Source organism: Gigantopelta aegis, chromosome 10 (genome assembly GCF_016097555.1).
Source record: "Gigantopelta aegis isolate Gae_Host chromosome 10, Gae_host_genome, whole genome shotgun sequence".
Classification (NCBI taxonomy): Eukaryota; Metazoa; Mollusca; class Gastropoda; order Neomphalida; family Peltospiridae; genus Gigantopelta; species Gigantopelta aegis.
In genome coordinates, this window is record NC_054708.1 from 18353781 (window position 1) to 18368667 (window position 14887).

At 34.4% G+C, this 14887-nt stretch overlaps 1 protein-coding gene across 1 annotated transcript; it reads left to right on the plus strand.

Moving 5' to 3' along the window:
- The first annotated feature begins 775 nt into the window (after nucleotides 1-775).
- LOC121383283 (charged multivesicular body protein 3-like) lies at nucleotides 776-13393 on the plus strand. Its single transcript, XM_041513201.1, has 6 exons — nucleotides 776-949; nucleotides 6424-6484; nucleotides 6887-7066; nucleotides 7662-7783; nucleotides 8496-8610; nucleotides 9767-13393. The coding sequence occupies exons 1-6, from the start codon at nucleotides 905-907 to the stop codon at nucleotides 9913-9915; spliced, it is 672 nt and encodes a 223-aa protein (XP_041369135.1). The 5' UTR covers nucleotides 776-904; the 3' UTR covers nucleotides 9916-13393.
- The last annotated feature ends 1494 nt before the right edge of the window (nucleotides 13394-14887 follow it).

Consider the following 14887-nt stretch of genomic DNA (forward strand, 5'->3'; position numbering starts at 1 on the left):
CTGCGGTGAGGTGGCGGTTTTAGGGCGTCGAATTTCTCCCTATTACACAGTATCGATACATCTATCATACTGTTCACGCTAGTCTTGACAACTTGATAAAACAAGTTATTTAATAACAGTAATAATTCTTTTACATGTACTTTCCAGCGAACAGAACAGTACATACCACGACGTTTAGTATATCAGACCCGAGCCTTATTCCAGGTTTTAATAAAGTTTCGCCCATAAAGCGTAACATTGTCTAGATAATATGTTTTGTAAGCATGTCATGTCATGTCATAGGGTTTTACGTGCACATTCAGAACAAGCTGTTATAGCGCGCGCCTGTCGTGGGCAAAAGAGCCGGCCTTGACCGGCTCCTCCGTCCATGACAGGAAAGGTGGGGGGAGGGGAGAGGAGGGACCGCCTGCACTGGCAGGTGCAAGGGAGCACCAGCAGCCCAATCAAATCGGTAGCGGGGGGGGGGGGGGGATGCTATGGAATTTGAATGGAGCAGTTAAATGCCAAAGAGAAAAGGGTGCGCAATTTTAATTGAGGGAATATGGCGCAATTTTGAACGGTCGGTCGAAAGGTAAATGGCCGAGCTAATATTGGTTTTTATATTAGTGAATCGAGAGTAGCTCGTTAATTTTAGACCTCTACGTGTGCTGTGGTGTCTCCCTAGGTTGCCCATAGGGCCCGTTTTGTAAGCACGGTAATAAAGCATTTTGTACTGGAAAAAACGTCAGACGACTACGGTGCTGCTATCTAACTGCTGGAAACTACAGAGACGAAGAAAGAGGAAATTAAACGGAACAGAGAATGCGCATGTCTGTCAAATACGGAAGTTTTTAGATCTCTGTTTTTATGTTGAAATTTTAATGTCATGTGAAAATTGTAACATTTAGATTATAAAATAACCAAAATGGGACTTTTCGGTAAAGGTCAAGAAAAGTCGCCAAAAGACATGGTAAGACAGAATCTAAATCAACAAATATGATATGTATTTCGAAGTATGTCGATCTCGCCCTGTGTCGATCTCGCCCTGGGCCTGGCGAAGTCGCCCCGGGTGAGTTCGCCAAGACTTATTTTCATCGTTAGGCGAAGTTATCATACATATTAGACTTGCTAGAAGACATATATTACAACATATATTATAGTATATATCTACTGTCATTATCAGCATGTTTTTGTGCCAAAACTACAGGGTTATACCACTTATACTACTATTTTTGTGTTGGGACACGCTGTGGCGAGATCGCCATATTTACTTCCGTGTTGCATGTCTGTTTAGCGAAGTCGCCAGTACATTATAACTCAACAATATTCAAGTTACAAGCAGTTTTATGTTTACTTCATTAAGTAAATACATGTGCAGTAGTCATGTTTTGATTTTCTTGTTGTAAAATGTAATACATTGGTAGTTTACATTTCTGACGATTTCACTTGCAAGCCGGGGCGAGATCGCCAGGATTTTTCTTGTTTAAGTTTACAGTTTATTATAATAAATACACGTAAAGTACACATTTATGGTTTGTTTTCATCATGTAATGTAACATTTTTTAAGTTTACATTTCTTATTATTTCACTTTTTCAGGCTGTGGCGAGATCGCCAGGATTTTCTCAGTGTAGCATTTTTATGTTGGGTGAAGTTGTCACACGTTACTACGCAACTATTTGTCATAAGTGCACACTTTGATGTTCAATTTGGTATAATAAATATATGAACAAGACAACATTCATTTATTGTTTTGTTTTTATTGTGTAATGTGCAATTTTTTAATAATAAATACATAAACAGTACTTACTTGTTTGTTTTCTTGTATAATGTGATATATTCGTAATTATTAGTTCTGTCCATTCCACTTCAACAAGCTGTGCCAAATCACTATGATTTTATTGAGTGATGCATATTCGTTTATTTCATTACAGTAAATAAATAAATGTACAGCATTCACAATTAAATTGTATGTTACTGTGAGTGAGTACATCCTTTGGTTGAAACTAAACAGTGGTAATTAATGTGAATGGTAATTACACATGGAAATGCTGTTACTGATAACCGTTCACAATTTATTGAATTAATGCCATCATTACTTGATTAATCTTGATTGACTGATTAACTGTTCACCATTACCCCCGATTACAGTGTGCACAGTATTCACTGTCATAACTTAACTTCTCAAACTTTATTTCGATTCACTCAGGCCGTCAAACGACAGCATATGAGGACATATTTTACAATAGTTATTTACAGTGACAAGATGACAACAGGAGTTCTTCATAGAATATATACAGACATAATTCAAAATAGCTATATACACATTTTAAAAAGAAGACACGTGGTGACAGAACATTTAAATAAAGCAGATAAATCTTTATACATCAGTACTTTTAAAAGTATAAAATGATATCGGAGATGTTTATCTATGGTTTACTAAATTTAGTATAAGTGGTATAACCCTGTAGTTTTGGCATCTTGTCACTGTAAATAACTTGTAAAATAAAAGCTTGATAGTGATATGAATTAATATTGAAGGTCAAAGCGCAGTGTGCATCTGGGAAAACGGAACTCACAAAACATGCCTTGTTCTATTAATTACACTGCTGTTTTATTCAGTTAACGTGCAGGCTAAGACATTCAAGTATTGGGAGGAGTACGAACGTGGTGAGAGAAGTGCAGCCAGACTTCTCCGTGCTTGCTCCCGCTTGGTGTCTCCGGTATAATGTATCATAAATGTACCTCGTCGGTTCAGTGCATATTTTAGTATTTAGTATATATCAAATAATCGTTAAAATGTAAACTTAAACAAGACAAATCCTGGCGATCTCGCCCCGGCTTGCAAGTGAAATCGTCGGAAGTGTAAACTACCAATGTATTACATTTTACAACAAGAAAATCAAAACATGACTACTGCACATGTATTTACTTAATGAAGTAAACATTAAACTGCTTGGAACTTGAATATTGTTGAGTTATAATTTACTGGCGACTTCGCTAAACAGACATGCAACACGGAAGTAAATATGGCGATCTCGCCACAGCGTGTCCCAACACAAAAATAGTAGTATAAGTGGTATAACCCTGTAGTTTTGGCACAAAAACATGCTGATAATGACAGTAGATATATACTATAATATATGTTGTAATATATGTCTTCTAGCAAGTCTAATATGTATGATAACTTCGCCAAACGATGAAAATAAGTCCTGGCGAACTCGCCCGGGGCGGAATCGACACAGGGCGAGATCGCCAGGTTCCTGTATTTCAGTAAACGTGAATCAGAACATATCCCATTTCCGTAATTTCGTAAAAAAAAACGGCCCGTTTCGCGGCACAATACCCTATGATGTTAATAATACCGGTAGGTCCTACATATTATTTTGTGTCTAGATGAGGACAATTGCTTAGTCTAGTAATCTACCAAATATACACCTGCCAATCAGGAATCGCAGGTGGAAGTGCCTAAAAGAATAGACCAGTATTATTATCCTGGCGTCATATGATTATAGTTTTCGATACAATAAGCAAAAAATTAAAATACAATAATGCTTACCTATCGCAAGTCACATTAGTTTATTGTGAAAAACTGATAATTTTTCATGAATCCTGAGTTTTCCTCCAAAAAAACTCGCTGCAAAGTCGTACAGGTGTTTCTGCTATATTTTCACAAATGTCATATGTTTTTGATAGTTCATTGGCTGTCTATTTTTGTCCTTGTTATGGTAGTGTGGGGTCTATACTCTGTGCAGTAATTTACATCAAAATCTTTTTTTGAAAATAAAATCATAAAATATTTGTAACTCGTAAAAAATATTGAATAATTTTCAGACAAATAGACGGTGTTCACTGAACACATATTTACATTAGGTTTTCGACATAAGTTAATGTCTAATCATCTTGTTATACGTATCAACGGCACCAAAATTCAGATTGTCACCGTATGTACTCTGACGGCAATACAGAATTATATATTTTCAATAAATCTAATTCCACCAAACCACCTTTATTTGTAGTAAATGTAAATGCACATGTGAATGACATAAATTTTATTGTTCAATGTAATGATCACATGGTATATCATCTAACTTTGGCAGGTCAGATGTCATTGTTGCAGACAATAACTTTGCAGGGATTTGTGATACCTGGATTTCGCCATGTGAGGCATTTCATTAGTACCAAAATATTGCATTAAGAAAAACTGATAACATGGACACTATTTATGGCATTATAAGTAAAACAAAGTTGGCAGCTTGACTTAACCTTTAGACTACTGGATTAATTTTTAACAAAAACCACGTTGAGTGGGTACAAGTTTATAATTTTTACTCACATATATTCACTTTTGTTTTATAAAAATATGAAATAAAGTTCATATATTAATCGGTAAGTATTATTTTCGTGTCTTTTTTTGTAATTTCAGCTGTCCAGTATTTATGTCCATTATTCCCGATAACAGTGGTTTTCTGACCAGAATTTTTTTTTAAACCCGAACTAACAATCGTATTGCAATATTTGATAATTTTCGTTGGTGGTAAAACGATCAAATTTATTATCAAATTAGCTGTCACAATCAGCTATTGATCCCTGAAAATGACCGCGACGTGCCGCCATTGTTGTCAAGCGAAAATACTTGCCGAAAACCACTTTTTGAACTCAAAATTTCAAGGTATTTTCAATTGAAAAAATCAAAAGAAAAGCCACCATTTTGAAAAAAATAAAATTTTCTTTAATTATATTTCTGTTTCCGGTGAGTGTCATGTGCAAAATGGCGGGAAATATGAATTGAGGAATGCACTGTATACAGTGTACAGTATATTGACTGACGTGACATCGGGCGAGATATCTCGCCTGCAGTAGTCAGAAGGTTAAAGCATTTTCAATATTGAGAGAAAAAAGACACTTTGTTGTTTATGTTCAGGCTGATAGTGACGCAATATCTCGCATAATCTCGCGTTACATGCAGTTATAAACAAACTATCGAAAATATATGTCGATTGAAATTGTATGACGGTACGATAAGTAAACAGTCAGGATATGACGTAATGCAGGGCGCACATTAAGTCAATACTTTTCTTAATGTGTTTCCCACTATTTAGTTCATCAAGATTAACCTTGAATGCATGTGCTAGCACAAGCCAATGTTAATTGGGCTAAGGCATTACACCTTTAGCAAGCTCTGAACGTTCCAAGCAATTTTGCTCGGAACGGAATTGCGGTCAGAATAGCGACTACCATCACGTTTTCCCACCCTAATCGTGTATTGTGATCTATTTTCAGCTTATGGAGACCAAGAAATACTTACTTTGAAACGATCTTCACTTTGAATTAAAGGAAAATGTTACTGCTGTGTCTTGCTTCTTCCTTCAGTGTTCCATTTAACAACAAAATAATACTTTAAAATAAAAATTAATTAATTGCTCTACAAGTAACTAAAACATAAGTACTAAGTTTTAAACTGTTACTTACCTATCTTTTTCTCAGTTTTCTTCTAAAAAAGTTGCGGGAGGAGACAAACATATTTCTCTCTTGTTTGCCAGTACGTTAAATGTTACTGTTGCCCCTTGCTCGCCACGTGGAGGCCAGAGAGTTGAAGACCTACCCTATGTAATTTTCTTTTCAGCCTAATTTTGTCAAGTTTGATCCTATACCATTGTTCCGTTCTCGCTTTGGCTCCCTCCCCGCCTCATCCAGAGGTAATTTAACAAACTGCTCTCACATTATGAGGGTGTGTAACACGATAATGCATTGTCTTTTGTTCAGTGTATTCGGTTGTGAATTGTCACCAAGAACGGTGCTGGCAGTTGCTCCTATAACCTACAGGGCAATATATCCCATGTCAGACCGATAGCAACAAATATATTGGCAAGATGTAGCACGTTAATTGATAGACAAAAAAAAGAGTATTGTCTTGTAGAGGGGTGAAACGTTATCCAAACTGCTACACACATTAAACAGGTCAACTGGCTCTCATCTGTTATGAAAATATATTTTCCCTGATTGCCAACATCCCTATCAGTATCACAAGTAAGCGAGGCATTAAATTAGAAGACAATATCAGGGAACATTTTGTTTTCAAAATCTTGATTAGCAATATTTGTAGTCTATTGAAAATTGATTAGCAACTACTGTTAATGTTTTAAAATTGTGTAGCGATCTTTGAAACTTGCGTAGAGAATTGCAATGCAATACTGAATAAAATGTTCCGTCAATTCTGCTTTTCTGAACAGGATTTTATTTTTAAAATCTTTCTTAGTAACAACAAGATAAAACAATGTGTAAATGCCACATTTAGTTAGTGATGCTGTATAAAATGCTCTTTGGTTTTGACTTTGATGACCTACGTCAAGACCTTTAAAAAAAAAAAATTGTTCTTTATTATATGATTCATTCATCAAGTGCTTGTTTGCTGTGCATCATGCTTATCATTTGCATCTTTGCAGGTTACAGAGTGGACTCATGGTATTAGAAAAGAAGGTTACAAACTTGACAGACAGATTAAATGTAAGCCACAGTGTGTTATAATTTAATGTCAATTAGTTGTTGACATTTTTTCTGGACGGACACTATTTTGTTTCAGTGAACTATATGATTTTGTTTTATGTTCAAGTACTGTTATTGCCCTTAGGAGGGGTTTCCTTGGCACAAAAGTCTCAACATTAATATTTGTATCATTACAGTTAGTATTTGGCATTAAGAGGAAACTAGTTGTAATCTGGGAAACTGCTAATTCCCTACTATAAAACATGTAACGTATATCAAGGACTATGATTTCAGTTAATTATGCATTCCACTGGTTTATGTCAGAAAATCCTATGCATACTGTAGTGTGTAAATTAAAAAAAAACACATTTGTCTACCATTTACATTAAAATAAGCATTTTTATTTGTACTTATTTTTGTTAGCAATACAGAGAGAGCAAGAAAAATCGAAACGGATGTTGAAAGATTCTGCAAAGAAAGGTGAAAGGGAATCATGTGTCATATTAGCCAAGGAAATTGTGAAGTCAAATAAGGTTGTCAACAAACTTTATGTATCCAAAGCTCAGCTCAGTTCAATACAGATGCAGATGAAAAACCAGCTAGGTGAGTAGGCGAGGAAAGCCTGAATTTAAATAACAAATATTTCTTAGTTGTATGTTTGAAAACATTTTGTAATACACTGTCTTAAAATAAATTACTTTTGAAAACAAGAAAATGTTTGTCAGTGTAAAACATCAGTCAGACGAACATCTCTGGTATAATTATACCTCTAATTTTAATAAAATTCATATATCTCTAGGTGAGATTGAGGTCTTGTTATTCAAGAAAGACAATTCTTTATATTTATTTCAATAATAAAAAAAAGTTATAATCTAAACTCTGTTTAGAAAAAAACCCCAGTTTGGATCAGCAATGTTTGACTGTGTAGAAGTCATAGGAATTGACATATTTATTTGTCAAAATAGTCAAAATATATCTTTGTTAACAAAGTTAGTATAAACTGGCATAACTAGAATGTTGGTTACACAGTGTCTTACTCCAATAATTTAAGTGAATTACATAATACATGTATAATTGATATCATTTAAGACACTCATAGTGCATTTACTTGTGAAATTGTCATGCCCTGGAATTTTGAAGTGACAAGTCTTTAAGTACCATTAAAAATGCATAATTGTTTTTATCAATGTTTTGTCAGCCACACTAAGGATGGCAGGATCACTGGAAAAGAGTGCGGATGTCATGAAGAGCATGCAGCAGCTGGTCAAGGTACCCGAATTGCAGGCCACCATGAGAGAAATGCAGAAAGAAATGATGAGGGTGAGGACTATATTTTTTTAATACAAAAATATTTTAACCTTTTTTTAAAAAGTCATATTTTCATGTTTTCATTTAATAATTCACAGAGGAATGAAATTGTGATCATTTTTGTTATGGACTTTTAAACAGTGTAGGATTTTTAAATGTTCATCAGTTTGTGTGTCATTCTATTACATAGCTTATAACTTGTATTGTTTGTAACTTACATTTTTATAATCCTTCCCATGTGGAATGCCTTTTTTTATACTATGTGGTTTACTACAAGTTATTTATTTCTGAGCTGATTGTTTTCGAAATTGCACATAAAATCAGTTGTTTATTTTAATTTCCAAACCACTTTTGTTTCTTCTTACGTCAAATCAAACTGAAATTATTTACAAAATTAATTTTTGTAGGAGGGTGGGACAGACTGTAGATTGCTGGATCATTAGACTAAGTCATATTATTATTATTATTATTTCAATTTATTTTTGTGCCAATATTAAATTAAGGTTCAAGCATGCTGTCCTGGGCACACACCAGCTATCTGGGCTGTCTGTCCAGGACAATGGGTTAGTTCTTAGTTGTTAGTGAGAGAGAAGAGAGTGTAGTGGTCTTACACCTACCCATTGAGTCGTTAAAACTTGCTCTGGGTGGGAGCCGGTACCGGGCTGCGGGCCCTGTACCTACCAGCCTTGTGCTAGGTAATGGTCATAGTGCTATGTTTGTTCAGGCTGGAATCATCGAGGAGATGCTTGATGATACAATGGAGTCTGTGATGGATGATGCTGAACTGGACGACGAGGCTGAGGAGGAGGTTGAAAAAATGCTCTTTGATCTTACCGCAGGTACAAAGCATTGTTCAAGCTTCAATTGTGTGCACTCATTTTGATTTGGATATGATATTATTATTGTTTAAAAACTATTTATTCAATAAAAAATTAAGTAGATCAACAAACAGGCATTAGGCCTATATAAATGCCTCTCCATATGATATTATCATAATGAATAAATGTTGGATAGCATCTCAGCACCATGATAATGTATCTGAGTTAGGTCTGGTTTCAGTCAGAAAAATAATGTAGTTTATGCTATTTTCATTGTTAAAAGAAAATATTGGGTTTTACTCTCTTTTTTATTATACCCAGTAGCTACAAAACTAAATATTATGTGGGAGGTCTGTGTTAATGTTCTTGCTAAACTATAAGATCTATCTTATTTTACAGCCATTGTGGAAATAAATTCATGTGGGAGATTCCCAGCATGACTTTCAGAGCACTAAGCTATGATTGGAAAATAATTTAAAGTGACAGACCCTGGTTTTTATACACTATCGTGTATTTTTCGCAATTAGATACGGGGGGTTTTATCATTGAAATAAGACATTACTTAATTTTTGTTGTTTGGATTATCAGTTTCAGTACTTTTGAGTATTTCTTGTGTTCGTGGTGTTTGTAATATCGTGAAATGCATTTTCCATAATTCTAAAATGCCACTGACAAAATAACGGTTATTGAGACAAGCTACTAGATCTGTTTTTCCAGTTTTAACATCACAGAGTCTTGGTTTATTTTATATTAACGTTATACAGATGTGTTAGAGATTTGTTGATGAACCAAACTTGGTGTTAAATTTCCATGGGCTGAAACAAAGATCTGTGCCTTTAATGAAATGATGCATGTCTTGAACCAAATGGCGCTTGACTGATCATTTGCAAACATCACATGTGTTGATGGTCAGTCTTGTGCCAAATTGAAATTTGACAAGTTACCAAGTGTCTTGAAATCTGTTGTGTGATTTGGTTTTGAAATTTGGATTAGGTCTAAAAATATTATAACATCTTTGACTTCTCACTGCAATTAACAGTTAGTGGCATGAACCGATTTTTAGTAGACAAAAGTGTAAATTTTATCAAATAGACATTCAGTTTTTGATATTCATTTTTCATTCATATTTATTAAAATATCTCTAATTTTATAGTGATTTTAATGTATGTATTCATAGGTGCACTTGGCAATGCCCCTGCTGCTGTGAAGGATTCTCTCCCAACTGGTGAACTAGAGGGAGCCACTGCATCCACATCTGCACCTGCAGAAGAATCTGATGAAGAGATGGAGTCCATGAAAGCCAGATTAGAATCTCTCAGAAGCTAGTGAAACCAGATATTTCCCAAAATAAACTTTTGAGCTACTTACTGTATAATGTCACTGAGAGGCATTTGGGATTATTTTGTGAGAGAATTGTTGAGAGTATTTCATAATGTCTCTGTCTTTAATTTCAAACAGTTCTCTTGTAATTTTATCAGATCATGTTCATACTCTGAAAGCAAAGTAGACTGAAAACAAGGAATTACTGTAAGTTTGAATGACCAAATATGGTTACATAGTGATAGACCATATCTAAAATATTTTAATCATTTAGAAATTAAGGGTCAGAAGTAAGTTACTTAATTGTAATTTTTTTAAAAATTATTCTGATACATGATATGTCATTTATTATCAATACTGAATGCCAATTATTGGTCTCTTAAGTACTTAAAATTATGCCAACCACTAAGTTACTGTCAGTTATCGGTGAAGAGACAGAATCTGGTGTATTCTCATCTTTATAGACTTTGGCACTAATTATTCCTAAAGTTGCCTGAAAAAAGGGAATTGGGCGGTTTTTTGAAAGTGGGTGTATGAATATTTCCCGTCTTCATTTTGAACCTTCATTGTGAAATAATTGTCCATACATAAAACATCCTTATGTGTTTGATAAATGCACATATCACCAAGTTTTTCGGCTCATAATACCTACAACTAAAGCAATTGCATTTCTGAAGCAGCAGGTTGTTAAGATGGCAATAGCAGGGTTCAGATTTAACCACAGCACCGACAGAAAGAGCCATAGTTTTCCTCCTTACTTGTCACTGTGTCCCGGAAAATCTGAAGTGGTCAATGGCAAGAAAAATCCTGGGGTGTCCTAATTGATTTGCCACCATGTACTTTCCATAGGGTGATGTCATTTTTGTCTGAGAAAACTTCATAGAATGTAACCTGCTTTTGTGCTCCTCTTTTTAAAGGAAAATTTTGCCTTAATGCCCCTCCAATTTGCCTTGATGCCCTAATTTGTGTTATTAAACCAAAGGCAACACATGTCGTGCCCCACCCCAACCCCACCCCCACTTTTTATTTTTATTTGATTCCTGTACTGGGATACAGTAATATCTGTTGTATCTTTTTATAAAGATGTCTCATTATATTTCAGTTATGTCCATATACAGGGCTTGAAATAGGAAGTAAAATATGGCCTGCTGGGGTTTTTTTTGAAATAGCATGTCAAAGAAATATTTCCTGCTAAGAAAAAATTATAGCCTGCTGGAAATAAGATAGCATGGGGTGAAGGGAGCGTTTGGAATAGTGAGAAATTTTAGGACTGCTGAGATGTGCTTTAGACCATTATGGAATTAACATATAAAATAATCACGAGCTAAGTAGCAGATAAGATAATCATTAAAAATTACCTGCAATTGTTTTGTGGTTTTAGCAGGTGAATTTTTACTTCACCTGCTAGACCTGAAAAAAAAATGCATTGCTTTTCAATTTTCGAGCCCTGATCTGTCATTCTTATTACTGTTTCAGTCAAAAGTTAGATTTCTGAAGATGACTTCACAAAACATGTATTCAGTGTAGTTTATGTCATTCGGTATGAACTGTAAATATGTATAACTTAAATATTTATCATTGTGTACTTTTTCATTGTACATATAAAAATCCATTTAAATGTATTTTTTCCTTGTACTTGTAAAGCATGTTATGAATTATTCGAAGGAACAGACAGAATTATAATTTTATGAAACTATCTGTATGGAACTACTTTTTATTTATCATCTTGAAGTAGTTGAAAGCAAATTGGTATGAACTATGACAGACAGAATGATTTGGGGGGGTGGGGGTAGGGAGAACCATACTGCTGTTCACTTATAGTTTACAGAGCTGTGTTAGGATCTCAACATAGCCTTTTCTGTAGAAATAACCAGAGCCGGTTTAAGGATCCGCGGGGCCTGTAGTACAAATAGCAGTGGGAACTCCTTCCCAGAATATATATTTTGCAACCCCCTTGGGGAGAGGGGGAAAAATAAATCTACACGTCACCGCAGGGCCCATAGCACATGCTACATGTGCTACTAGGATAAACCAGTACTGGAAATAACCTACAATACAGGCATGTATGAAGAAAACTTGATGTTCAAAAAAAAAATACTGGTCATGACTGTTGACTACATAAAATATTGTGGTGAAGTGTAAAGTTGTTTATTTTGTTTTATCCTGCAACCACGTTTTTTTATTGGTCAATTCATGCTGACTGATTGAAGCAAAATCATAAACGTATACTAGCAGATTATAACTTATACGGTCGTGCATGTGACGTGACATGCATAGATACATTACAAAATTGCTCATTTGACTTTTAGGTCATGGTACAATGTAGCTGAAATAATATAATTTAATAATAGCTTTACCACTTATTTTTATGGACTGCAAGATAAAAATAACTAATTAATAACGTAGGATATCGACTTTATTCTGTTCTGATCGAATGGTAAATTTCACATTCTTACCTTTACAGGTCATTAACTAGTTATTCTCTATATCTGTATTGTTGTGGTTTTTGTATGTTTACTCTGAGATCACTGTGGGAGGTGTTCACTACAGGCCTCTGGAAATGTGGGAATTATCCTTTTGCCTGTCACTAACAAGTGTTAGTTTTGTGTAACTAATTTTTAGTGCACCTCATGAAAATGAGGATATGAAGAGTTCATATCCAAAATACTATATATATATTAGCGTATATCATGTTTTGGAGGAACTTTGTTATGGACATACTGTTCTAATTGAATTTGTTGATAGTGTATATAAATATAAGTATATACATGCAATTTTTTTAATGAATTAAAAAAAATATTCATCTTATTTTTTAACTCCAGTATTGTAGAAGATGTGCTATAACAAACTAATGGTACATTGTCAATGTCCTTTTTGACACCATGATAAAAAAATAAAGTTGCTGTTGGCATCATGGTTTTATAATACTGGTTTCCCTCTACGTATTATTATTATTTATTACGATGAAATCCAATTTGGTTTAACAGCAGTATTTTTTCATAGGGAAAAAATATATATATAATTAATATTTGTCGATTAATCTACAAAATATTTTTAAATACTGGCATGGAACCGATTACTAATGGCACTGTTCACATGGTTTGACATGGTTATCATTTACAGAGTTTATTAGCATTGTATTTATTATTAATTATTGACTATTAATTAGCAGGGTTAAAAATAGCAGTCGCCCCCGTGGTGACCTTTATTGGCATGGGGCGACTAAGAATTTTACAAAGATAGTCCATTGGGCGACCATCGATTTTAGAATCTGGCAAGTATGGTGCCAATTAATAAAGAAATGCACTAAAACTGAATCAAATGTGACAAAATACACCGCATTTTTGCTGGCGTGAATTACATATGGCAGCAGAAGACATAGTACATGAAACATGAAATAAGAACAGATCAGATCTAAAGACTTACATGATGACATAACCGTCCAAAGATTACTGTAATAAACAATACGTTCGCTTTTATGCTTTGTAATATGATAAAAAAATATATATATATTGGTAAAATGTTTTTGATTTTTTTTATTGATTTTTTTGTTTCAGTTGTGATTTTATTTGTAGCCTACTACTGTAGAATTTACAATATCCAAATTAAATGCACACGTGTGTGTGCACCAACACAGACACACACCTTTTGGGGGAAAAAGTTCAGTGTAATTTAAAAAGAAAATTCTTACAAATTACCATCAAACTGCATAGGTTAAATCTTCTTTTCTGATACCTGTTAAGGCAATTTTAAGGCTAGGTAATCTGAAGGACAAAAAACATTTTGCACAATGCAGAGCCGAATGGGCATTTGGCAAAATAGTGGATGATTCCATGAATTTTATCCCTCTTGCATCGCTACAAAGTTTATTCCACCCCCTTGTATCACCATGTAGAGGATTGCCACTTTTACTTAAGCTGCATACCGTTCTAGCATTTTATCTTCACCCCTGTATTAAAAATGAGACTGAATCTGTATACAGTATAATGGTAAAACGTTTTATTTATACTGGATTTTTTTTTTTTTAATATGTTATTTAAGTTGGTATGGGTTTAAAACCTAATAACATGCTTTTATATGAATTTTAACTTTATTCATTTATTTATTATCAGTTTCCTTTTGACACAGACTGTATACGGTGAGCACATGGTTATTAATTAACAAAGAAAATTCTAATTTTGTATGTGGCTGTGCAGTTAAATTTCAGTGTGATAATTGGAGGGCTAGTTGAATTTGAGAAGGGCCAGTAACATTTTTCTTCAACTGGTCCTGCTGGCGACCATGGTTTTCATGTTGATTTTCAACCCTGTATTGGTGAAGGCAGTATCAGGTTTTATGGAACCAAGCAATTCATTGTCGTCAGTCTGTATTCATTTTCGGGGTACATAAAATCTGGTATTACCAGAATTATTATCAATAAATGTTCTATTACATGATGATAACTAGACTGCTTTATTCCTATTTTCAATAATAATGTTTTCCAGCAAAATATGTTCTGACAAGTGTACAGAAATATACAAGTGAAAATTTAAAAGTATCATTGCAATATGTTGCACTCATTATTGGATGGAATGCTATCTCTTCTTAGTTTTCATTAGTTAAATCTTTGAGGGAAGTATCACTGGTCATGTGACTGGTTTTTATACGCCCATCTATGGATCGTATTATGGTATGGCACTGTCCATCCGTCCGTCCATCTGTTAACTTTTTCTTGTCCGGACCATATCTTGCATACAGGACCATCAAACCTCACACATAGGAACAACTTGGGATGGTGGTGTGTCGCATACTATTACTAAGTCACTGTGACTACTTTTCACGATCTACTGCACATAACGATAAATCCTTGTCTGGACCATATCTTGCATAAAGATGCATACATGACCATCAAACCCCACATGTAGGAACAACTTTGGATGGCAGTGTTTCGCATACTATTACTAGGTCACTGTGATGTACCTTTCACGGTCTACTGCAC